Genomic DNA, 25165 nt, shown 5'->3' on the forward strand with positions numbered 1-25165 from the left:
GATGCTGTAGAAGAACACAGGCTGTACTGCTGTGCTTTCCTTCTAAACCTGGTGTGACTGCCACCAGGTGATCAGCACACTTTCTCCTCATCTTCGCATGGGGAGCCCCATTGTCTAATTTACAATCCCCATAAGACGTTCTGTAGAACTAAGTCATGGGCTCATTTCTCGCAAACAAAAAGGACCAGACACAAAATATACTTTCCTTAAGGAAGCACAGAGAAGACACCTGAAGATAAATCTTCTACTTCTCTAAAACCAAGACTGCTAGGGTGGAAATGATGCCATTTGCACAGTACTTAAACCAGGAGGGTTTTCAGTACTCAGCTTCCAGCTTCTGAGGTCAACATCTCATTTTTAAACCACAGTGAAGAAGCAGATGAGGCCAATAGTGACCAACTGAAGCAAAGGGAAAATAATGCTGATATCTCCTAGTGTCTCATCAAGAGCCACCAGTGCCTTTCACAGCTGAAAAGGTTTTGTTAAAATTCCATGTGATTCACACCACTTTCATGCTGAGGATTTTGGTTCACACAACTCAGAATATCTAGCTAACTGTTCAGTGTTTTCTTTCTGCATTAATACCCAGAGTAACTGAGTAAATGTTGTGGTGAAAGCTTCTAACTTGCCCATGGGCCTTGACAGCCTTCTCTAGGTGGGGCTGGAGAAGATTTGATGGATAACCAGCCTAACTTATCCTCGAGAGCCCCAGTTCTCTGCAACATTTCTGGGAAGGGCTGTTTCCACCTGCTGTCTTCCCATTGCCACCTCCAGTCACTCCTGTCAATCACACAGGCCATTTGTTTCTGTTTGTATCAGTATCATCTTTTCATCTCACTACTGGGATGCACTGGCGATTCTCTGGCTGCGTCTTGGAGATGTAGCATCAGGACCTGACCACTCACCCTCGTTGCATCCCAGTGTGTTCTTCCAGCCACACACACACCAGTTCATCTCTTTCCCTTTCTCCGGATCCTTTTCATCCAGACTTCATCATCATTAAATTATCTAACTCATTCCAAAGGCTAAATGAATTGAGAGATGGAGGCAAAATAGTCATTGTGGTACAATAAATTTATGCTCCACTTACCTACCGCTCAGTTTAGGGATATTAATATTAGGGAAAATGTCTCGTTTTGTCTCCTTTTGGTGTTATAGTTTTCATTTCCCTCTCAGCAGCAACCTCCTTCCTGAATTCTGTGTGTGTTCTCCTCTTGCTTCCTTATCATCTACCTCGTTAGGTCATCTCCCCATACACACCTCAATATACCCACACAAAACTCAGGTCATCTCTCCCTACCCTAAAACACATAAACCTCAGGAAATCATCTCCCCAGTCATACCCCAGTACACACACCCCAACACATGCATGCACGTGCGTGCACACACACACACACGTAGACTAGTAGTGTATTTGCAATGTTATGTGACTTCTAGCAAATATTTTAAGGCAAACAACATAGGATTTATATTATAGCATTAGTTGTAAATGGATCTATGTGGAAAGGGTCATGAGAACTCAGTCTCGTGACCTAATCACTTCTACAAGGTCTCTACACCCTAAGCTTGAAGAGGCTTAATTTTCATATACCACTTTCAGACATGAGGCTCACTTTGACAGAGTTTCCAGCCTCTCTGTGTTCTTCAGTGTGATCAACTCTAAAGCTTGCCTCATATAGCCACTTCTGGTAACTACACAGCAGCTAGGTGAAACAACAGAATTCATTGTACTTGGGATTCGCAGAGACTGGGAATAGCACGAGACTTCAGAGTTCAGTTTCAGTCACAGAATGACAGCATGGAATGCAACCTACCTACCCTAAGTCACCCAGGGAAACCAGCAACAGGAAAGCCTAGTGGGGCAGAACCAGAGATCCAAAAGCCTCTGTCCCTGGGTCGATCTCCCTAGGCTTCCCACCCTGTAGGCTCTGCATACTGCCCCTTTGTCATTGCTTCCAGCCACCAAAAGATGTAAGGCTTTTTTTATTCCTGAAATCACTAAAATTACATCAGTAATTTTATGAACTGGTATGGGGGGTCCTTTTACTTTTATTGGTTAATGAATAATGAAACTGACTTGGCCTACAGCATGGGAGAAGGAAAGCAGAGTCAGAGAGAAGCCATGGAATCACCACCAGAGCTGGTAGGCCATGACCATGTGGTGATGCACAGATTAATGGAGATGGGTTATGAATAAAGAAACTGCCTTGATTGGGCAGAACTTAGGCAGGTGGGGAAAACTAAACTGAATGCTGAGAGAAAGGAGGCAGAGACAGAGAGAAGCCATGTAACCATCAGAGATGGACACCAGAACTTTATCAGGTAAGCCACAGCCATGTGGAGATACACAGATCAATAGAAATGGTTTAAATTAAAGAAAACCAACCTACAAACCACAATCCCAGAGAACTTAGACAACAATGAGGACACTAAGAGAGACTTACATAGATCTAATCTACATGGGAAGTAGAAAAAGACAAAATCTCCTGAGTAAATTGGGAGCATGAGGACCTTGGGGGAGGATTGAAATGGGGAGGGGAGAGGCAGGGAGGTGAGCAGAGAAAAATGTAGAGCTCAATAAAATCAATAAAAAATATAATGTCAAGAAAATAATAAAAAGTAATAAAGCAAAAAAATAATGTAAGAGTTAGCCAATAAGAAGCTAGAGTTAATGGGCCAAGCAGTGATTTAAATAATATAGCTTCTGTGTGATTATTTTAGGGCTAAGTGGCCAAGAACAAACAAGCGGCCTTCCTCCTCCAACAATGTACTACTTTGTCTCTTCTTCAGGAACTTCAATGTCCTGCATCTGCATTTCCCTCTTCTGCTGTCTGTGGTCCTCCTGGCTTGCATGCCTGTCCTCATCCATTTCCCACTACGCCTCCCCCAGTCCTCTCCCTATCACCTCTATGGTACACTCAGTTTAGTGCATGCGGCTGCTTCTCACATTTCTATAACTGGTTAAGTGTTCTGATTTATTTTCGTTTCGTTCACTCTACTCTTTTCTGGAACAATTTATCTCTATTTGTCCTCTTCTCTTGCGCTTCTTCATTAGAAGGCACTAATTTTCTGTGTTGTATTTGAGGCAATGAGAATCAGTTATTAAAACCCTCTTCTTTTTATTTTCTCACATTGTTCTAGCTTGTGATAATTACTATATTTCACAAAGGCAAAACACTGTTTATAACAGGTAATATAGTCAGACTCATATTTGTCCTATTGAAGATCATAATACTATTGTTTTTCACTAAAACTAAAGGTTTCAAATTCCTATTGGTCAAAGCTCTTTCAGTCTATTAAACCGTTGAGTTAAAACATAATGCTTGGATAATGTCTAACTTAGCCATGGCTCACGCTGTTAGTCAGTTATCATGGGACACACCCTGGGTAGTTGTGTGCCCTTGCCTGGTGGTAACTACTCTCATGACTGAACTTTCTGTGTGTTGTACAGGGATGTCAACACAAGCCAAGTGGATAAATGGAGTCACAGTTTGGGGCACCTGCAAGAATTTCTTCTGACCTTATAAGCAGCCTACGGAGGAGAACAGAATGCTCTCACATGATATTGCTCAATTCACCTTGAAGGAGGAGGTTCAGACCTCAGGTAATGCTTTGTGTTTAGTACTTCAGCCATTGCTTCTGAGTTAGTCTAAGCTTCAGGAAATTAAGAGACTCCTAACGCCATGCTTTCAAGCTACTTTTCCATGTGATAACCCTTTCTCCTGCTCTCCCATTGTTTTCTCTCATTTGCTGTGGCAAATGTTGTATATTCTATAATATAATAAATTCACATATTATATTACAGATAATATAGGTTCTTTAGAAGAACAGATCCAATGAGATAAACCAGGACTTATTAAGTCAGTTCTAAAATAGTAACAGCAGCTAACTGACACTCAGAAGCTGAGGATCAGTGTCGCTCAGTCCTTGAGGGTGGGTGTCTCAAGGAGACATTAGAGGAGTCACATGACAACTGTCTGTCACTAGGGGTGACTATCTGTAACTACTCAGTCCACAGGGTAGGATGTCTCCATGGTCTCAGACCTGGCACCAGAAGTCTGAAGATTTCCTGGAGGGCTACTGATCCTATGTCCATGATGCAAGTTTAGGACCTGGCATCTCAGAAGATGTTCTGCTATCAGTAAAGGGAATAGCTGCAGGAGCAATAGCAGGGTAAAGCATTTGATGACAGGACGGAAGGTCAAGGGGTGAACGGTGTGTAATCTTCCTTCTGACATAGCCTCTTTATCTGTCGTACTAACACAAGGTGCCTCCCACAGTCTGGGTGGGTCCCACATCAATCAAAGTAGTCAAGACAATTCTCCAGGTGAGGCTCCCTACTCAAGAGATTCGAATTTGTGGTAAATTGATATTAAAACCAACCGTGAAAGACAGCAAACTTAATGCATCTGAAGACCTCATATGAGACAGGTTCTGGATCGGCTGGAAAACTCTAACCCAAAGGAAACGATTTCAAGTGAGGGTGGAGAGGATCAAAATATACCACATTCACACAGGGAACACGCAGAATAAATAAAACAGTAGAATATGAAGAAAACAGTAGCCCATATATGAAATTAGAATCTTTTACCCTGTTCTCATCACAGTGGAAGTGAGTTTCTAGAACTGGATTGCTAGCCATTCTTCCCTAAAAGGAACCAGAACCAGAGACCCTCTCAGAAAAGGCTGGTCCCAGGGCTAAGGAAGAAAAGGATAGAATTATTCTGGAACATTCTGACGAACAAATGATGGAATCATATAAAAAGGATGGCATTTTGTCTCCTTTGTTTTCTTTCCTGTAAAGGGCTGGTAGCAATGCCCTCATGCTTTCTCTGCATGTGCTGTCGCACGCTCAGGGTGACTTTCTCAGGCTTCTAAAATGAGCCAAGCTTTAGGTGGGCTTGTGATAGTCATAGCAGAAATGATCTTCTAACTGGTTTAGGTTCTACGCCATTCAAACTAGCCTGACTGACTTTAGGCTGAACTGAAAACTGCCACTTTGGGGGTAAAACAATTGAGATTCAGAAACTCTGGATGACTGAATCATATGGCTCCAAGTGAGTGGGTGTGTGTTATTGACATGGGCATGGTAAAGTCACGGGCCCAGTGGTCTCAGGCTCAGAGATATGCCAAAGACTTCCTCCTTGGGGACCGAATATGAATGGACAGCGTGTGCGGAAAATGTCCACCAGAACTTTCTCCCCCAGGTTGTTTATGGCCTAAAGAGAGCTCCCCTGGTGAGAGCACTCCTATAGATATTAGTTAGGTCCATCTCCCTGATCCAGTTGCACACCAGAAACCCCACCTCCTTGTTCAGTCATGTGCTATAACCCCAGCTCTCTGTTCAACTCTCTCTAATAAACACTGAGTTTCTGGGGTGCTACAGTTTCTCCAGCAGACAGCCCAGTGCTCCCAATCCCTGCTTCCGTACATGCCACTTCCTGGGATTGTCTCTGTCTGTCTTTTTCCTCGTTCCCTTCCCACCTGAGTCATGTCTGTCCCTGGAATTGTGATCCATTCATATTTGTAAGGAATTTTACATTGGGTCTCAAACCAAACCTTTAACTATCAAAACTGGATGTTTCCTTTGATCCTTTGTACCTTCTGTTTCCACCAGAAGAAGTAGTGGAGGTTTACTGACTGATTGAAGAGGGTGCAAAGGTCTCCCTGACTCCTGCACACGTCCCAGTATCTTGCTATCACCATAGTGAAGAGACAGGTACAGAACTGAGAGATGAGCTCTGTTCTCCTCTTGACTTTATCATTAATGAGCCAGGTAAAGTTGTAGGCATAGAATCACCTTTCAGCCTCTCCTCTTTCATTTGCAAAATGAAGAATTGAGGCAAATGCTAAATTGTATCTAATCTCTCTTCATGTCCCACTATTTTACCATTCTTTTATATAGAACTGGGGAGCTTAAAATATGCATCATATTGACTCATGTATTGGTGTCTTTTACTGATGGGCATATCATAAACCAGCTAAGGGTTAAAAGCTACAATCAGCTGAAATGTATTCATTTGTCAGAGCAAAACAAACTTCTAGACTTACATTATCAATGACAAGTTTTATAAATTGAAAATGCCTTTTGGTGCAATTTAACCAGAAACATACACTTTAGTTTTCTTTTCTTTTCTGAAAGTCTAGTCCATTTATTTTATAGCTACACAAAAAGTATTTAGGTGATCATGGGTGATAATCCATTTTCTCACAATGTATGGGTCTCAAACCATAAAATTCTCTGAAGAATCTGTAAGAAAAGGTTTCAAAGCTGCAGTTCACACTACCAATTATAACAATGCTAACTTTAGTCAGATTTTGGTTTGTCCTCGTCTGCACAATGATGATAATGTCTAATTTGGACTTTCCAATGTAAGCATTGTTATGAAATCGTCTGTAGTCCAAGATTGCTTAGAAATGGTAAAAATAACCTTAATTCTTGCAAATCTGGACGACAATATGCAGCATAAAGAGAATATAAAGTTCATTGCATAACACAAGAAAGCAGGGAGCAGCCCAGTCTCCTTCTGTGGAAGAACCCAGCCCTGGAAACAATCTATTTTATCCAAGTGTACTTTAAAAAGCTGTAATTCCCAGCAAATTCATGAGTAGTTCTGGTATGGTCCACAGCAGGAGCTCAGAAACTAGGAAAGATATTTAAAAGCAGGAGAGGTTTTGGCCACATTTATACCAATTAGACCTTTTGACTATACAGGTTGAATATCTCCAATCCAAAACTGGCTTCTGAATTTAGATCCTTGTAGAGTTTTTTTTTTAATTTTCAATTAGAGATGCTCATTTGGTACAGTCAATGAGTATATTCCAAAATGTTCTAATATCTGAAACACTTCTAGTCCCCTTTCAGATAATAAACTTTCTAATTGTATTTGTTTATCTTATTATTTTAACATTGAACTCAGAACAAGCCAAACTCTATCTAAAAGTTATAAACTTCTTATCTTCAAATTCTAAGCAACCCAGGTCATCCTTCACGAGTGACGAGATCATTCTTTGTAAGATTGTTTCATACATGTACATCCAGGCTTGCATCTACTCCCATGAAGGATTTCACTATCCATCACCAAAATGGCATTTCCTGATCTATTGTGTAAAGGATTCCCCTGTCCAGGCTTCATCAGTAATTCATTTTAATCTCTGTTGTCTCCAGAATCTTATGGTATACCTCTTATGCTAATCCACTTTAAATAATTTGATCCTTTCTGTCTTCAGAATGTGAGCACCATCATAGTTAGCTTCAGTTCTCAACTTGACGCACCTGAAAGAGCAAACCTTGGTTGAAAATGGAGTGAGGGCATATCTGTAGGGACATTTTCTTGATTGCTAATTGATGTAGGAGGGCCCAGCCCACTATGGGTGGTATGATCCCTAGGCAGGTGGATCTGAGCTGTAGAAGAAAGGTAACAACATTGGCCAGAAGAAGCAAGCCTGTAAGCAACATTCCTCCATGATCTCTGTCTCAGTTGCTACTTCCAGATTCCTGACGAGAGTTCCTGCCTTGGCTTCCCCTGATGGCAGATTGTAACCTCTAAGTCAAACTTACAATTTCTTCCCCAACATAGTTTTGGTCAATGTCTTACTTATAACAGTAACATAGAGAAAACTAGAACAGACACTAACTTAAGGATTGAGACACAGGACAGAAACTTGGATCTCAAGGAGCTGCAAAATGAACTAGGCTGTAGAGGGTGAAAGAGGCAGCTAAGGATGAGACCATCAGGGTGAGCCCCACTGGTGACCCTGGTAGAGTTTCCATGGTCAATTTCCCTTTTTATGGAAGATTATGGAGAGTGCTGACTTTACAGTTTTAACTATCAAGAGTGTCTCTTTCTCTCTGTATCTAATGTCATCATGGGTATGGGCCATCAAATGATTTTCAGACATGCAATCTATACTCAATTAAATAATCCCAATTCATTGTGTTCAATATTTAATAGTCAGACATTGTTATTTCAAATGTTCTACTTTTCTAGAAGAGCTTTTCTCTGTAACAGACTTTACAATTATTCTTACATAGATTACAGGTGATGCTCAGAAATATGATCACTTAAACAGGCATGCAGCTTATTAGTAAAAAGGAGCGAAACCTTTGCTCATGCCATAGAATGACATTTCAAAGATGTTTTTCCTATCTGTAGGCACTAGAAACAAATAATAAAAGGGTCATGATTTTTGCTACTGCAGGTATACTCTTTGTAAGCCATTGTAACAGGACAGAGAACAGGAATAGACGGTAGGGATTGCATTCATTTGAGAACAGAAAGAAGCCATACAGCTGGGGATCAGAAAGTGGGGAGGAAATAGTTCACAGTGAGACAGGACAGGCAGGCAAACACCACATCATAAGCCAGGACAAGAGTTTTCACTTTTCTCCCATGAAGACTGATGAGACACCAGTAGGGCAACAGATTAGAACTGACCTTTTCAAAGGGCGATTAATAAGCGGATAGACTGGGGGTTCAAACACAGCAGAGGTTGATGAAAAAAAAACCCAAACCAAAACCCAAACAGATAATACAAAATATATTCAGGTTATTAAGATAGTTCTTCAGATTAGTTGGGACATTTCAAACTTTTCACGGCCTTATTAGGTCGTTCACATATGTTCCTGGTAGCTCTATGGGATAGTTAAATATTAGGGTGCATGGAAACCGCTTACAGAGACAGAATACAAGAAATGAGAAATATCCAGTCTGTAAATACCGTTGGTTCTTTATTGATTGTAATACATACTACCATGTGAGGTAAAAAAACATTAATGTAGATGATTTTTAGGGGGAAATAAAATGCGATTTTCTCAGTTCCTTTGAGATACTATGACAAAATACCTGAGACTGGATGGCTTATAAAGGAAAAAAGGTAGCTGTGCTCGCTAGTACCGTGTCAAATTTGTACAGGCTAGAGTCTCCTGGGAAGAAGGAGCCTCAATTGAATAAACACCTTCACTGACTGACTTGCAGGCAAGCCTCACAGGCATTTTCTTGATTCCTTTGAGACTGTGCCACTCATTGTGGGCTGTGCACCCCAGGGCAGATGGTCCTGGACGGTATAATGAAGAAGACCGAGAAGCCATTGAGAGCAAGTCAGTAAGCAGCATTTTTCCATGGTGTCTGCATCAGCTCTTGCCTCTAAGTTCCTGCCTTGAGTTCCTGCCCTGTCTCCTTCCACCATGGAGTATGATGTAGAAGTATAAATGGATTAAACCCTTCCCTTCCAATGTTGCTTTTGATTATATTTTTTAATCACAACAATAGAAACCCCAGTTGTAGAAGACAGAAAGACAGAAGGAGCAGAATTTCTTCTATCTAGCTCTTCAACCCATATGAGAGCAGCCTATATCAGTCCTTCGAGAGAATTCCACTTCCTACAGAGATGCACTGGGAGGGTTGCTCTAACACATGAATCTGGGGGACACATTCGATCACAGCACTGATTATATCTGGATACATTTGGATTCTAAACAAAATAGAAAATGTAATTAAAGACCTAAATAGATCAAGAACACTTGTTCTAAACTGACCGAGAGAAAAGGAATAGAAAACCAATGAAGGTTTTCTAGAATACTACCCTTGGCATTCTAATTTATTGTAAGGATTTTGTTTTAACTGGGGAACATTTTATAAGTTTTAAGAAGAGTAACACAGTCAGTCTAACTTGAATATTAAAAGAGGCTAATGTTCTGACAATATATTATAAGGAGCAGAAGCTAAGAGGGGCCTCTGCCAGACTGTCATAATAAATCCAGCAAAGATAGCACTCGGTTAAGACTAGGGTGGTAGCAGTCAGCATGGTGGTGCTAGTTGCATTCCTGCTGTGTTTTCAAGGCTGGCTGGTTGGTGTGAGAGAAGAAGAGGTGTCAAGAGTCACTTGCAGTGTTTTAACCCAGTAACTAGAAGGATTGGGAAGAGATTTGAGAGACTGGATTTTTTTCCAAAAGATTTATGTATTTATGTATGTATGTAATGTATGTATGTATTTATTTATTTATTATGGACACAGTGTTCAGCCTCCATGTATTCCTGCAGGCCAGAAGAGGGCACCAGATCTCATTACAGATGGCTGTGAGCCACCGTGTGGTTGCTGGGAATTGAACTCAGGACCTCCGGAAGAGCAGTCAGTGCTCTGAATTTTAGAAAGCACCAGAAATTGTAGTCTATGGAATATTTTGTGACCCTAATGGAGGTGAAAGTAAGAATGTGAGTTTGGAGTTCAGGAGAATGGCCATGTAGCAGCCATTAGCATACAAGCAGCGCTATTTCAAATTGCACTGCTAGGTTAGAAAGATAGCGATGGTATCTATTAAGAAAAACTCTGAGGATGGACTCCTGAGACACTTAGATGTTGGAGTGAGAGAGAGAAAGAAGAGAGAAGTCTGCGTGGGAACAGCAAGAGGAACAAGAAGAAAAAAACCTGATGTGGGGCCAAGCCTGCCTTTTCCTCAGACACCACCCATCTCAGCCTTCAGATCTTGGGAGCCCTTTTGATACCATGCTTTCTAGATTTCATTGTGCATCTTTCCTAAGTGTCCCCATGGCATGCTGGTGCCATTCCCAGTCTTTGTCATACTGCATCACAGGGCTCTGTACTGACTCATTGTTTTTTTTCCTGTAAATCATAAGCCTCTTGAGAGAAGAAATTAAGAATATTTCCAGAAATTACCTCCATGCTTATCACATGATAACGTCAGAACACCAACTGTTGAATCGTATAGTAATTGGTGTTTATCATTAAAAACTCAGTATTACAGCAATAATGTATAAGAGCAGCATTACATGCACATTTACTTCACTAAAATTTACTTTTCTTTATGTTTTTCACATGGGGAAATTTCTAGCATTACCTTGTTGGTGGTATATTTGCAGTTTTGATTTATATAAGGGAGAAGGAAGAATGAAAGTAGTACTTTTGTATATGTTAAACATATGCACTAAATATGACCTTCATGGGCTATCTTACCTAAATGTTTGACCCTTTTCACAAAACTAGGAAGAAAAATACAACTAGTTTACAAGAACCCCCCCACACACAAGATTTAGAAATGATACATAAATATCTAAGGAAAACCAAATTGTAGGAGTCAGATTTAAATATCTATCAACTCCTTAGTAATATGTAGTATATGTACAATATGGAAAATCAAAATAAAACAGAAGACTGCTTTTAAAATAGCAGGATGCCACTTACCGGAAAGTACAGTAGCAGAGACCCAAAGAGTATTGTTTCCAACAAGATGAGGCCGGATGCTCTGATGCTCTAAAAGACAAATTGAGAATGCCATTGTTAACTTAATTTCAAGGCACAGAGGATTTATGCTATTGTAAAAATGCTTCATCCCTAAGAACAACATTCTTCTGGGGAAAATTAAGTACATAAATAAAATCTAGCTAGCATTCAGGTGGCTAAACAGCTGTCACATGAGGGAAGCCTAGATATGAAGTGAGGTCAGGCCTAACAATGTCATTACTGACTTCTGAGAAGCCAACACCACTATCTTGAAGATTCCTACAATCTGAGAAATTGTAACCAACACAGATAGATTTTCTGTTTCTGACACAGAAGCCACCAGTGCCCTAAACTGTTTCATGGACACCTGCTGGATCACTGTGGAGGATTAAAACAAAGTTTGGTGTGTGAGCTGTATAGGAGTTTGGAATCTCAATGATACAATATAATCCCCACAATACTGCTTCGTTGTGTAAACAATAGGAATCACACTAAATAAAAAAGGTTCCTCACCTTAAAAGTTATTAAATATTTAGTTTCTAAGCATCAATGTATCTTACAATCTTATGACACTTTTATAATTTGCAAAATATAAAATTCCTATAACAAAACAGAGTTGAGGCAAGAAAAAAATCTTAGCTCATAACAATAAGTTTGACTTCAATGAGCTAAAGTGTCAAGATAGGGTATGTCTTACCAAATCAAAAAATTAGTCACTCTGGAATCCCCAATTTTCATTGAATACTATATAAAATGCATATAGATGCCTTACTTAACAGGAAAGTTAAGTGAAGTAAGAAAATTAATTCTGCGACAACTGAAGGAGGCTAGGAATCCAGACTATGACAGTGTGTTATATATATTTTGAAAATGATGTGATAATTGGATAGTCAGGAAAAAATAATTTTTTAATTCCTCTTTCAAAACCTTGCAGAGTATTAAACACACAGAGCTGCTTTATGTAATCCTTCAAAGGAGCTCATGGCTAAGAGTTTGAGAACAGTGGATGCTGTCAATCGCTTGAGTAGCTTCTTTCCCCCTATGTTTTCCCTGTGGTCTGAGGATGGAACCCAAGGCATATGCATGCCAGGCAAGCAATTGCACCTCTACACTCTCTTCTGTCTCTAAGTGCTTTTTGATATGGGCCATTGTTTTACCTAGTAGATGTTTCAGTTTTGTGAAAAGACAATTTCTATCAGCAGTATTTGAGTTGAGGCTAGTAGAATACCTAATACGGAGAATTACATTTAACAAAGCATAAACTACTTATGGATATTTTTATAACTTATGTTCTAGTTTGTTAATATGACACTAAGACTCAGACTACAAACCATTATGTGAAACTTCTTGTAAAAGAATCTCTGCATTGAGGACTGACAGAAGAGTTCGAGAGTGTAGCAGGAAAGTTTTGCAGTTAATTCTGTACCACAGTGAATTCTGAAATAGTTAATTTAGCAGGCAATGAAATAAGCTCCTTTAGTGGCCTTTCCCAGTAGAGTATTTTAACACCTTTTGTAATTGGCCCCCATAAGCTCAAAGGGCGTGGCACTACTGGGAGGTGTGTCTTGTTGGAAGAAGCGTGTCACTGGGGGTGGGCTTTGAGGTTTCCTATGCTGAAGATATTATCCAGCGTCACAGTGTATTTTTTGTTGCCTTCTCATCAAGATGTAAGTAGCACCATGCCTGCATGAATGCTGCCATACTCCCTGCCGTGATGATAATGTGCGGACCCTCTGAACTGTAAGTTGCCACCTCGATTAAATGTTTTCCTTATAAGAGCTGCGTGGTCATGGTGTCTCTTTACAACAAGAGGAACCCTAAGACATACCTTATTAAACCTGGTAAGTTATTAAACATGAAGTAGTTAAAATGCTTAGCATTGGACTCGGTACATAATTGTTTATCTAGTTTTAAGCCATAAAGCAGCACCTATCTGATGAATTTGAAAACTATAAATATATATTGATAGCAACAAAAAAAATGTTTTATATTTGGAACCAAAAATGACTACAGAAGATACTGAATAGATGCCTCAGTGCTTAAGAGCACATACTGTTCTTACATTGGACCTGAGTTTGGTTCCCAGTGACCATGCCAAGCAACGCACAATCATCTGTAATTCCAGCTCCAGGGGATAAGTCACACTCTCGTGGACTCTGCAAGCATCTGCACTCATTTGCATAGACAAATACATAAATTTAAAACAATACATAACTATAATAAAAAGTAAAAATCCCAAATTACCCCAGAAGAGTAAAGAGCCTAGATATAGGAGACCCAGAAGTCCTTTGGCATGTGACAATGCTGTGGGGTGGTGGTATTTTCCTTCTGCAATGTCTTCTTATTGTTTTAGGAGCAGTAGACTATATGTCTGTGTTTCAGCAATTGCTAGAATACAACAACATCAATCATATGTGTTCATGTGTATTCTCACAGATACCTGTACACTAGAGATACATGTACTTCTTGCTTAGCCTCCATCCTGGCTCAACAGAGAAGCTCAGAATTTCAACTTCTAAACTGGAACTCTGACAACTGTTCCATCTTCAAATGTGAGGTATATTCTAAATGTACACTTTTTTCTTTTGAAATATCCTATGGTGAATTTGGATTCAAAGTCTTACAGAGTGAGCCAAGCACAATGAATGGTTCTTCATGTCAAAGAAGAATCTCATATAACCTAAAATATTCCATCACCGTCCCCACTGCTGTGGTGGTACTAGATATTTTAACTTGGACAAAAATCTTTGTTTTATAATTGGCACCAAAGATTCATATACAATTACTATGAGTGATTCCCTGATTAACTGTAAAAGATGGAAGAGAGAAGAAGTGCTCAGTGATGGGAGAGGAGGAACTCAGACATGAAGACAGATAAAGGAGAGAATGAGCAGATTCACAGAGGTGAAGATAAAATTCACCTCCTAAACAGCTTTGTTTGAGTTAGGAATAGCAAAATAGAACTAATTTTAACTAGAGTTGTGACCTTGGAAATTCAGTGGAGGGGAGTACTTTCTCAAAATATACCCAACAATAAATGGTATAATGCTGCTTCTATAAAACATCTATCCAGCCTATGTGTGTATCTCTATAAACAAAGTTCCAGATTTGTAGGTGTGTACAGTCAGTTGCTCACAGGCTGTCCATAGCCCAGGATAGCTGTGAATGCAGCCCATCACATTGTAGATAGCAAAGCCATATTAAAACGTCAGAAGCCTGGGGCACTCACAGTCCAGAGGATTCATCCTGACAAGATAGCAATGGTCTCTTCTAAAGAAGAGATTGTATTTGGGCATAAGAGAACTAACTTAGAGATATCTTTTTCACTGAAGGACATGTATCAGATACTGCTGAATTATAAGCTTTTTAGTAATTAACTGAAGAAAATCTAAAACCTATTAACTTGGTCATTATAAAATTCTATGATTCTGAGTTATAATATGCAAAAGTCTAAAGAAAAACCTTTCTTCTAAGAGAGAAGAAATTCATCTTCTTCCATTTTTACCATGTATTCCTAGTCCTGTTCCCAAACCCTCATAGATATGACAAATCATATGAGCAAATCAAACCTGTAGATCAAATAAAAGGCTAATAATATTCTACTATAAACTTATCAAATTGTGTCAAAACCAGCTTCTAACTCTCATCACCCTAGTTCACAAAGTGCAGAGGCACATGACTCAAGGCATCACTGCAGCCTCTAGAGGCAGAATTGCCCCCATGCAACAGCCCCAAGAAAGCCTAAGCTGTTAGAGTAACAAGAGGACAAGAATGCTGAAGGTGAAGTTTTTAAAAACAATTAAAATGACTTGTTATTATTTCCCTGACTCTATGTGACTAGCTCTGCCTCATTTTGATATGTTAAACTGTTTTAGCCTCTAGGGAAATAACACACTTCTTGCTAACACCATGCAGCTATTTTTGATCATTGCCAATGTCTTCAACCTTGCATTATTTAAGCTTTCCTTGTATTACAAAAGAAATCACTGAAAAGGAAAAGGGGACATTTTAAATAGCTCAATTTCAGAATCTATGTGCAAACTCTGAGATAGCAGTAAGATTTTATTTTTAAAGGGATGAATCAGCATAGGATTTGGTGAGAAACAGAGTCTACAAATCTCTCATTTACAGAGTGACTTGGCTGCACTGGTAGAAAAGAATCATGGGATTGACCTTTTCTTTTAACTCTTCTGTTTCCATAGAGAATTCCACAGAGGAGAGACTTTCTTCCAATGACTCTTGACATGAGCACTTGACATAATGATACAACACATGTTGGAAATAAGATGTGAAAAGTAATACTAAGGACATGTTTAACACTGACAGTTTAGAAGAGGTTATTGTTTAATAATTTTAGAAATTATATGTGGATGAAAATAGAGCATCCTGCTTGAAAGACTTCATGAAGTTCAATTAGGGTGAGAATATCTGCAATGAAATAATGAAAACCCAACCAATATAGAGTTATTTGGCTTGTTTTTTGTTTGTTTTTGGTTTTTGTTTTTGTTTTTCGAGACAGGGCTTCTCTGTAGTTTTGGAGTATGTCCTGGAACTAGCTCTTGTAGACCAGCCTGGCCTCGAACTCACAGAGATTCGCCTGTCTCTGCCTCCCAAGTGCTGGGATTAAAGGTGTGTGCCACCACCACCTGGCTCCAATGTAGAGTTATTTGTAAAGGAAGAGTTAGTTATTTCAAATCAAGTTTTCCTTTTCAAAAAAAAAATCAAGAATAAAAACAATAAAAACACAATGAGGGCAAGAATAGATACTCCCAAAGTAAAACATGAATAGATCAGAGAATTTTAGCATTGTGGATGATGATCTCTGGCCGATTTGCAATGTCAAAATTGGCTGTTTATTAGCCACATGACATTGGGCCAGAAGCTTAACTTTTAAATTTTGGTCTTTGTTTTGTCTTGTTTGTTTGCGGTGTGGAGGGGGTAAGCTTCGAGACAGGGTTTGTCTGTAGGTTTGGAGCCTGGCCTGAAACTCACTCTGAACTAGCTTTGAACTTATGGAGATCCACCTGTCTCTTCCTCCACAGTGCTAGGATTAAAGGCATGCACCACCACTACCTGGCCTTGGTCTGTTTTTCATATGACATGAACTTTCTGGTTCAATTTAAACTAACTTCTGAAAATATTAGTTTGTCTGAAATAAAGTACACAGCAAAATACACATAGTTTAATAAATTTTAAAACAGAATAGAACACTAAATAAAGAGTAAAAAAAACATTTTTATACACATGTGAACTTAGAAATAATGGGTCCTGCATTATTAGTCATGATTCACCACAAATTCCTGAGCAGAAACTTTTAAAAGGCATTATAATTTTTGCAGAATTAAGTAATGAGATTTTTGACAACTCACTTTGTCTTGTTTCAAATCAAGTCATCTGTTGGAAGCAGATGCAGAGATCCACAGCTAAGCACTAGACCAAACTTTTGGAGTCCAGTCATAGAGAACGATGAGCAACATTATGAGCAAATGGGTCAAGACCATGATGGGGATACCCACAGAAACAGTTTACTCGAGCTAGTGGGAGCTCACTGACCCTGGACTGACAGTTGAGGAAACAGCATAAGACCGAACTAGACCCTCTGAATGAGGGAGACAGTTGTGTGATATGTGCAGTTGGGGGGACAGCTAGCAATGGAACCAGTATTTATTTCTAGTGCATGAACTGGCTCTTTAGAGCCCATTCCCTAAGGAAGGAGACCTTGCTCAGCTTGCTCAGTGGGGAGGAGCTTGGTCCTGCCTCAAGTGATATGACAGATTTTGTTGAGTCCTCATGGGTGGCCTCACCCTCTCTGAGAAGTGGATGGGACGCTGAGTGGGAAGAAAGTGGTAGCAGTGTGAGGACAGGGGGGAGAGGGCACTATGATTGGTGTGCAAAATAAGATTGTTTTTAAAATAAAAATTAAAAGATCAAGCCAAGTCAATACTTCAAAGAATCCAACAAGCATGCCTGATGCTGTTGAGATGTAGAACTCACATGCAGAAAAGCAAGCGTTCTGGCTAATCTTCAAGTCCCTCCACCTCTATGCTTCTGTCAAAGCAGCTCATCTCTTACAGACCCTGGGTGACCTTCTGATGACTGTCCCTCTGTCTTGCTAAGTTGCTGCCTGAATGAATTCCTCAACTAGGGAACATGTTCTATCTGTACTCATTGACCTAAGCCTTTAGCTACTTCTCTAGGATCTCTTTGTAGTCTTCAATTCCCCTTCCCTTCTTTTTTAAACTAATAAACAAAGTAGCACATGCTTCACACATTTGAGATACACTCTGAGTACCCAGAAAGCCTACAGAAGTGAATGGTAAAGGCTGGAACTATTAAGGAGGCCATATTTCTTCAGATAGCTTCTTGTACATCCTTATGGAAGATGACACAAAATGCATTTTGTATTCATTTTAATGTTTCATTAAAAGCCACTGAAATTAATGGTTACATTTTTTGAATAAGAACTGGATCAACAAATTCTTCCTTTTGAAAAGTATTGTAAATCGAAAGAACAGAATTAAAATATTAAAGATTAATAAGTCCTAAAGAACTGACATTAAAACACTGACTAATTTTGAAAAAATATACTTTGCTCACTAAAATGAACTCTGGTATCACTCATGTTCTAGTTAGGTTTTTTTCTATTGCTCTGAAAAGAAACTATGATCAATGGCAATTCTTACAAAGAAAAATGTAATTGAGGTGATGGCTTACACTTTCAGAGGCTTAGTTCATTATTATCATGACAGGGAGCATGGCAGTGTGCAGGCAGATATGGTTCTGACTACATCTTGACCAGAAGGCAGCAGGAAGTCAACAGACTCACTGGGCATGGCTTGAGCATATATGAAGCCTCAAACCCTGCTTCCACAGTGGCACACTCCCTCCAACAAGGCCATATCTCCTAATAGTGCCACTCCATTTGGGGGCCATTTTCTTTCAAACCACCACAGTTCAGTTTGATATTTATCTTTTAGAAACATAAATGTATTTTATAGTAGAAATTTTACAAATTATTATTTATTTTCACCTGATCGCTAAGTAGCAAAAGATCAAAGTAAAAATTAAACATTGATTTCTGTTTAATCTAGTCTAGAATCACACCACTCTGAACATGCAAACCTCATCTGATTTCTGTTTATCGCCAAAGAGTTTTACTTTTGAATTATGTTTGTTCAGAGCTACAATCTTCAAGGCACTGTTTTCAAACGCTAACGCCCACACATGATCAGCTATTGGCTGGGCAGCAGTCATCTTCAGCAGGAAAGAAGTCTGAGCCTTGGGGTAGAACTCAGAACCGCTAAGTTTGTCTCACACACAAAAGTGTACGCGGTGACGAGGACAGTAGAACGGGCTATGCTTCTAATGTTATACATGCAGCACACTTGTTTATTCTGACGAGACATTGACAAATAAAGTCATGGAAATATGGTGAGCATTTCAAAATGAGAAAACCAAGAACTAATTTAATTGTAAGAGACACTCTTTACCTGCAAGAATAACAAAGAACTTTGAGAAACTTAGACGCAGTAATTATAATTTTGCAGCCGATTGGTAAGCTGCACAAGTGTGTGACGAAGGCATGGGGAGTGCAATGTACTTCAGATGCAAAAGATGATGAAGACAAGAATTCAAACTCAGTCTCTACAACAGTTTTCAGTTTCTAGATGGTGTGGAGCGCACTGGAGTCTGACTTGCCTGGTACCTCTGAGTATTAAGAACCAGATGAGCATCATAGAATTTGTTTGTCCAGGTTTAATACAAATGTGTATTGTTTGTTGAACATATTCTCCCCCAACCCCTACCCCCTTGTCTCACCCTCCCCTCCTATTAGACCCCTTTGTCCCTCTAGATGGGTTTGAACATAAAAAATTTGAAGATGTTTGCCAAAAGGCAAAATAAAAAAGTAGGATAGAATAATAATTAGCTAAATGACTAATTAACTAATTCAGTCCATCTTGTTTACATTTCTCTTGTTAAGTCTAATTTCTTCTCTCATTAAAGTTTTCTGTTTCGATCTTTGTGCTTACTAGCAAGCTCAATGTTTGTGATTGAGTAATTATCTTGATATTTTAATAATTTTGTATCTTACCTCATGAATGTGAGTCAGGAAAGATTTCAAATAATTAATTCATAAGTTTTAAGTAGATAATAAGTGCTAACCTTTACATACAAAATTCAAAAAGGTCATACTAACTGATGAATGTTTTAATTGGTTTCTTTCTTCTCTGTGATAGATCATTTGCCCTAAGATATACTGTTTTATGCATTAGAATCATACTATCAACTCAAAAATACACAAGTGAAATAAATGGATATTTAAGAAATTTGATGATAGAGAGGTTTGACAGTAGAGAAATGTTGAATGAATGTTAACAAACAAACAAACAAAAAAAGCTGGGTATGGTGACTGGCGCATGACTTTAATTTCAGCACTTGGGAGGCAGAGGCAGGTACAGAGAAACCCTCTCTCAAAAAATAATAAGGAGAGAAAGAAAGAAAAGAAAGGAAGAAAGAAAGGAAGGAAGAAAGCCTCCAGAAAAGTTTTCCAATATAATAGATTTTTAAAAGCTGTTGTGTTTTAACATCCATGAATTCAATGGGTTTTCTGGAAGTTAGCGACTATTTGACAAACTATTTACTTAGACTCTATATCTGCATCCATCACTGCTTTCTGAATCTCTAATTTACATTCTCGCTCACCTCCCTGGGGCGCCTCATACTGAAGACACCAGAAACTAAATTCTCTAACCTTGTTTCTATTGAGGTTCTCGCTCCTGATTAAGGACTAGCAGTGATTTACAAATACTGTATTCAAGCTATATCTCAAACATACACTTACATACTGTAAATGAAAGAAATGGGTTTATTAATTAAATCCATTCATACATTTAATATTTCTTAGAACTCCCCTAACTTTTCTGGCCAGTTGTTTTCTGGCCAACTAAACAAATGATAACACTGAGTAGCTACATGCAAACTGCCTCATAATTAGGAAAAGAAACTTTTTCACACACACACACATATGTATGTATATGTATATATATGTCTGATGAGTAAGTTAAATAGCCAAAGTGGTAAAATGAAGAGCAGAAGGGGGAGGAGGTAGAAGAAGAAAGGTGGGTAGGTTGTTTTTAAAGTTCCACATGCATGACATAGAATGTACACACACACACATACACACACATGAAAAGAAAAACAAGAAAACAGTAGCTACATGGAAAATGAAGAAAACCCTTCAGAAACCTTCACAGAAAACTGTGAGCAAAGGCTGACTATCAGTTTAGAAAGCAGCTGTCTATTTGTATCTGATTTGACATAATATTACTTCTTGATTTTACAAACTAAACATGGACAAATGAGCTGGAGGGTGAAGAAGGAGCCAGACCCAATAGAACTGAAACCACAGTCCTGCCTCTCTTGCGCATGCTTCTCACTGTGGCTGCTGTGCTCTTTCTCAGCTCTACCACAGATGACAGAAAACTCCTTCAAATCACCTTTTCTGTCATTTCAACAAAGTCTGTCCTCTTCGAGAGGAACATTTTTAACAGAGACCTTCTATTATTCCTAATACCCAATTTTCAATTTCTGCCCTACCTTAATCTTCCCTGTCTGTTGTAAAGTAAAGAGATAAAATACATCATATTCTGCAACTAACAGTGTTAGCACTGCTAATAAGTCAGCGGCTCCCTTCCAGGTAGAACTTGGAAGAGAAACTAGACAATACTTAAAGTACAGAGTAAAGATCTTTGATTTTAGCTTAATGAATTTCCTTCTTCCTACTCTCTCTCCCTGCCCCCCTTCACTCCTTCCCTCCCTTCCTCCATCCCTCCCTCCATCCCTCCTTTCATCCCTCCCTTCCTTGCCCCCTGTTCAGACTTTTCTGTTTGGTTTGGTTTCTGAGACAGTCCCTCTGTGCAGCCTATACTGGCTTCACACTCCCTATCACCCAGTTTTACCGTCCTCATGCTAGAATTGTGCACACATCTAACATGAAGTTTTTTAAGCTCTAGAGAATGATATTAACAGAAGATGCTTTCTTGGTCCAAAATTGTTTCTGCTGAGACTAGTCCTACATAAAAATTAATAAATATGCCTAAATTTAATCAAAATGAAGGATACTATTTTATGGCAAAGATCTTGTTTATCCTTCGTTGTGGTCATCTATTTCAAGCTTTTGTAGAACTCGCAATCCTCTTGTATAGGCCCCTAAGCTCTTGCCCTGCAGGGCTACACCATCGTGCTTGACTTCAACTTCATTTTTTAAGAAGCAAATTTTCCTGTCTCAAAAGGTTTTTTTTTCCTTTTCAGTTTTTATTGTGAATTCCATCACAAATAAGAAATTCATTACAATTCAGAATATCAGACCAATTAAAAATAACATTGTGCTTCTATATACTAACACTAACCTATACAAAAGAGAAAGATAAACAATCCCAACTGCAAGAACAGCAGCAATAATAAAATACTTACAAGTAAGCAAGAACAAGATGGTTAAGGAGCTATACACTGAAAACTATAAAATGTAGACTAAAGAAACTGAAGATCACATACATAAATGCAGAGATATCTCATGTTCACAAATCAAAATCACAATCCATACTGCTTTAAGCAATACACAGATTAGTACAATCTCCATCAAAATATAAAAGATATTTTACAGAAATAGAAAAATCCTAAAATTCATATAGAAGTGCAAAAAGTTACAAACAGTTAAAGCAATCATGAGCAAAAATAAGGAATCAATGACATCATGATCTCTAATTCCAAAATATAGTAAAAAACCTGTATCAATCTAACCATCGTATTACAGGCATATAGACAACCAAACCAATGGAATGGGTCAAAGAGCCTACACTCAAGTCAACTGACTTTCAACAAAGTGTCAAAACATACAAAGAGAAAAGGGTAGTTTTTTCAACAAAGCTGGGTCCCAAGACAGAAGAATGAAATTAGGTCCTCATCTTACACCGCATACAAAAATTCAACCCCAAAGAGATTAAGTATTTAAAGAACAAAAGGGTAACATGTCCAGAAGAAAACAAAGTGGACATTGTGACATTGGTCTGGACAAGGGCTTTAGGGATATAATGCCCAAAGCACAGGCAAACAATGCAAAAATAAGCAAATTTGACTGTGAAAACTGAAAACTTCTGCAGACCAATGAAACAGGGGAAGCAGTCAACAGAATGAAAATTATCTAACCTGTAGGATGGAGAAAATATCTGAAAACCATGTCTCATTAGAGGTTACTAATCAACATATGCAAGGAAATCAATAATTCAATAATAATTAACATGATTTAAACAGTCAAAAGATATTAACGTACATGCTTCAAAATTAGATTAACAGCCAACTGTTATTTGAAAGTATTTTCAACATCAGTAATCATCAAAAAGACATAAAAAATATGAAGGAACACTCAACGTAATATCAACTCACAGCTAGTAGAATGGCTGCTGCCAAAAGAGAAGATTTAACAAGAAGGTGTGAAGAGAAGGAGCCCCTGTGTTGGTGGGAATGCACATTTATGAAACCATGATGGGAAACAGGGCACCATTTGAATTAGCAAATGGTGCAGAAACCCCCTTTCCAGATATACCCAAAGAAAAAGAAATTGTTATGTTGAAGAGGCAGTAGCCAAGATTCAGAATTGCCTGAGTGTCCCCCAGAAGATAACAGGCAAGGACGTGACGGTGACTGCTGGTGGGTGGAGAGAAGAAGAAATGGAGACGAGGATCAGACAGCTGAGAAGAGTGAGCTTTCTAGGAACCTGATGTGCAGCAGGAGTTGTGCTGAGAGTGGATTTGTGTGATTGGGATCCATGCTGAGTAGTGTGTGCCTTGGATACACATAACTGTTACTTGATAATTAAATATCTTAAAATAAGATGCAGCAAGCCACTGTCACACATAAGCACCACAGCAAGACCTTAAGTCTTTGCTGGAAGCAAGCTAAATGAATACGCCTGCTTCTGAGTCTCTTCTTTCTTTGAAGCAAGAGTTAGTTTAATAAGAAAGTTGCCTCTGAAAACAACCTTTCCTGATTGTGTAAGCATCACAGCATGCAGTATTGCAGCACACAGTATTGCAGAAAGTGTCCTCATAGCAGGTCCAGAGCAGCAGAGCTCCTCCCACTCCAAGTATACACTCCATTTTCTCCAAGTTTTCTTTATTTCTTTCTTCCTTTTATTTTTAACACCAAAAAACATGTAAATGCATAGATTCCAGGAGTGCAAAACTGACTTCAGAGAAAGGAGGGGAGACCCAGAACCAGAGTACAGAGAAACAAATCTACCATTGCTAGCTCGCCTGTTCAATAAGCTCTTCCCCCATTGAGAATACATTTTCCCCTTAACAGAACATTAACGAGGATGGAGACAAGGAGCATGATGACACTTGCAATGACGAGGACTTCTGGGTTCTTGAAGAAGCCATTACTCTAAGTTCTTCACGTCTATTAACTCCCACAGCAACGTTGAAGCCTCCCAGCAAATGTGACTACTATCATCATGCCTACTCTGTAAATGCAGAGCCTGAGGCTTATGGAGGTTAAAATTTTTGTCAAGAAATTGACAGAACTCATACATAGGCTGCACAGTTCTGTTGTTCAACTTTGCCCTTGGACTTTCAAAATCCAATTTTGTAAAGCTGTCATTTAAAATGGCATCTGAGCATTGCTCCTGAAGGCCCCTTTTCTGACCTCACTCTGGAATACAAAGACATGCGAAATAAGAAACCGCAGCCCTGCTGTGAACTGCCAATTCAAAGCAGAAACAGAAAGGAAGGTGTGAAAAACATGGATCGCCACAAGCAACAGGAAAATGTAAATCAAAATTAAAGAACAGTTGTCTCAGTATCTGCAGAGAACTAGTTCCAAGGCCGGCCATAGGCACTAAAGTCCGTGATGGCCAAGTCCTTCCCATAATAGAATATAACTTGCATAACACCTAAGCACATCCTCCTATGTACATGATGTCATCCCTGTACTGCCACAGCACCCACTGCAACACTTAATGGAACCAGAACCACTTAGGCAGTGTAGCCATTGCCTCAGATTGGAAACAGTACCCCTGGAGGGAGTCGCATAAGTGTGGGAGCACACAGAAGTGGGTTTGTTCCACCTTGACTAAAGGTCAGAGAGTTTAGGCCTATTTTTGCTCTTTCAAGGTTATTAACAAGAAGTTTGACTTAAAGTGTGGCTACTAACAAGATACCTTGACCTAGGGTGTGGTTACTTGGTGTTTTGGGTATTAAGATGACCCACAGAAGTGAATCTGTTTCACCTTGACCAAAGGTCAGAGAGGTCAGGCTTATTCCTGCTCCTTCAAGGATATGACAGAAGGTTTGACCCAGGAAGTGACTGCCTACAGGATGCTTGGCCTAAGGTGTGGTCGCTGCATGTCCTGCCTAAACAACAATGCTTCGCCCAGGGTATAGTTGCTGGATGCTTCAGGTAATGAAGAGGTAATTACTCTGCTTATTCTTTGTATCAAGTTAAAGCAGTCTTTTGCCTTCTTCCCTCCCCCATTTTGGGATTGGGATATACGGAAAACAAACACAGGTGAATTTGGTACTCACTGGATTATCCTCCTGACTCTATTCTGTGTCTCCGTATCTCTGTTCCTTCCGCCTAATATTTCTAATCCACATGTAGGGACCCTGGAGTGTGTGAAACTCTGTTAAGGTTTCACATAATGAGAACTGTATAAGGATCAAGATCATGAAACTTGGCAGACTTGGGAAATTTAGAAAGTTACAAAGACCCTTCCCCAAGGCTATACAAGCAGTAAGCAAATCCTGGGAGGAGAATCTTTATGGTGAAGATGCCTGAACCTTGAGCTTTCATGAACCTTACTCATGCTGGAGTGGGGTGCTAATCGCCTTGTATTGTACATTTTACACAAACCCAAAGTCACCTGGGA

At 39.2% G+C, this 25165-nt stretch overlaps 1 protein-coding gene across 1 annotated transcript in view; it reads right to left on the reverse strand.

Moving 5' to 3' along the window:
* Positions 1 to 25165, reverse strand: part of Gpr158 (G protein-coupled receptor 158) — a 337748-nt gene that overhangs the window by 106923 nt on the left and 205660 nt on the right. The window contains exon 5 of the mRNA XM_048461085.3: positions 11203 to 11271. Coding sequence (XP_048317042.3) covers positions 11203 to 11271 — 69 coding nt within the window. The remainder of the gene's footprint in view (positions 1 to 11202; positions 11272 to 25165) is intronic.

Source organism: Myodes glareolus, chromosome 14 (assembly GCF_982192425.1).
Source record: "Myodes glareolus chromosome 14, mMyoGla1.1, whole genome shotgun sequence".
Lineage (NCBI taxonomy): Eukaryota > Metazoa > Chordata > Mammalia > Rodentia > Cricetidae > Myodes > Myodes glareolus.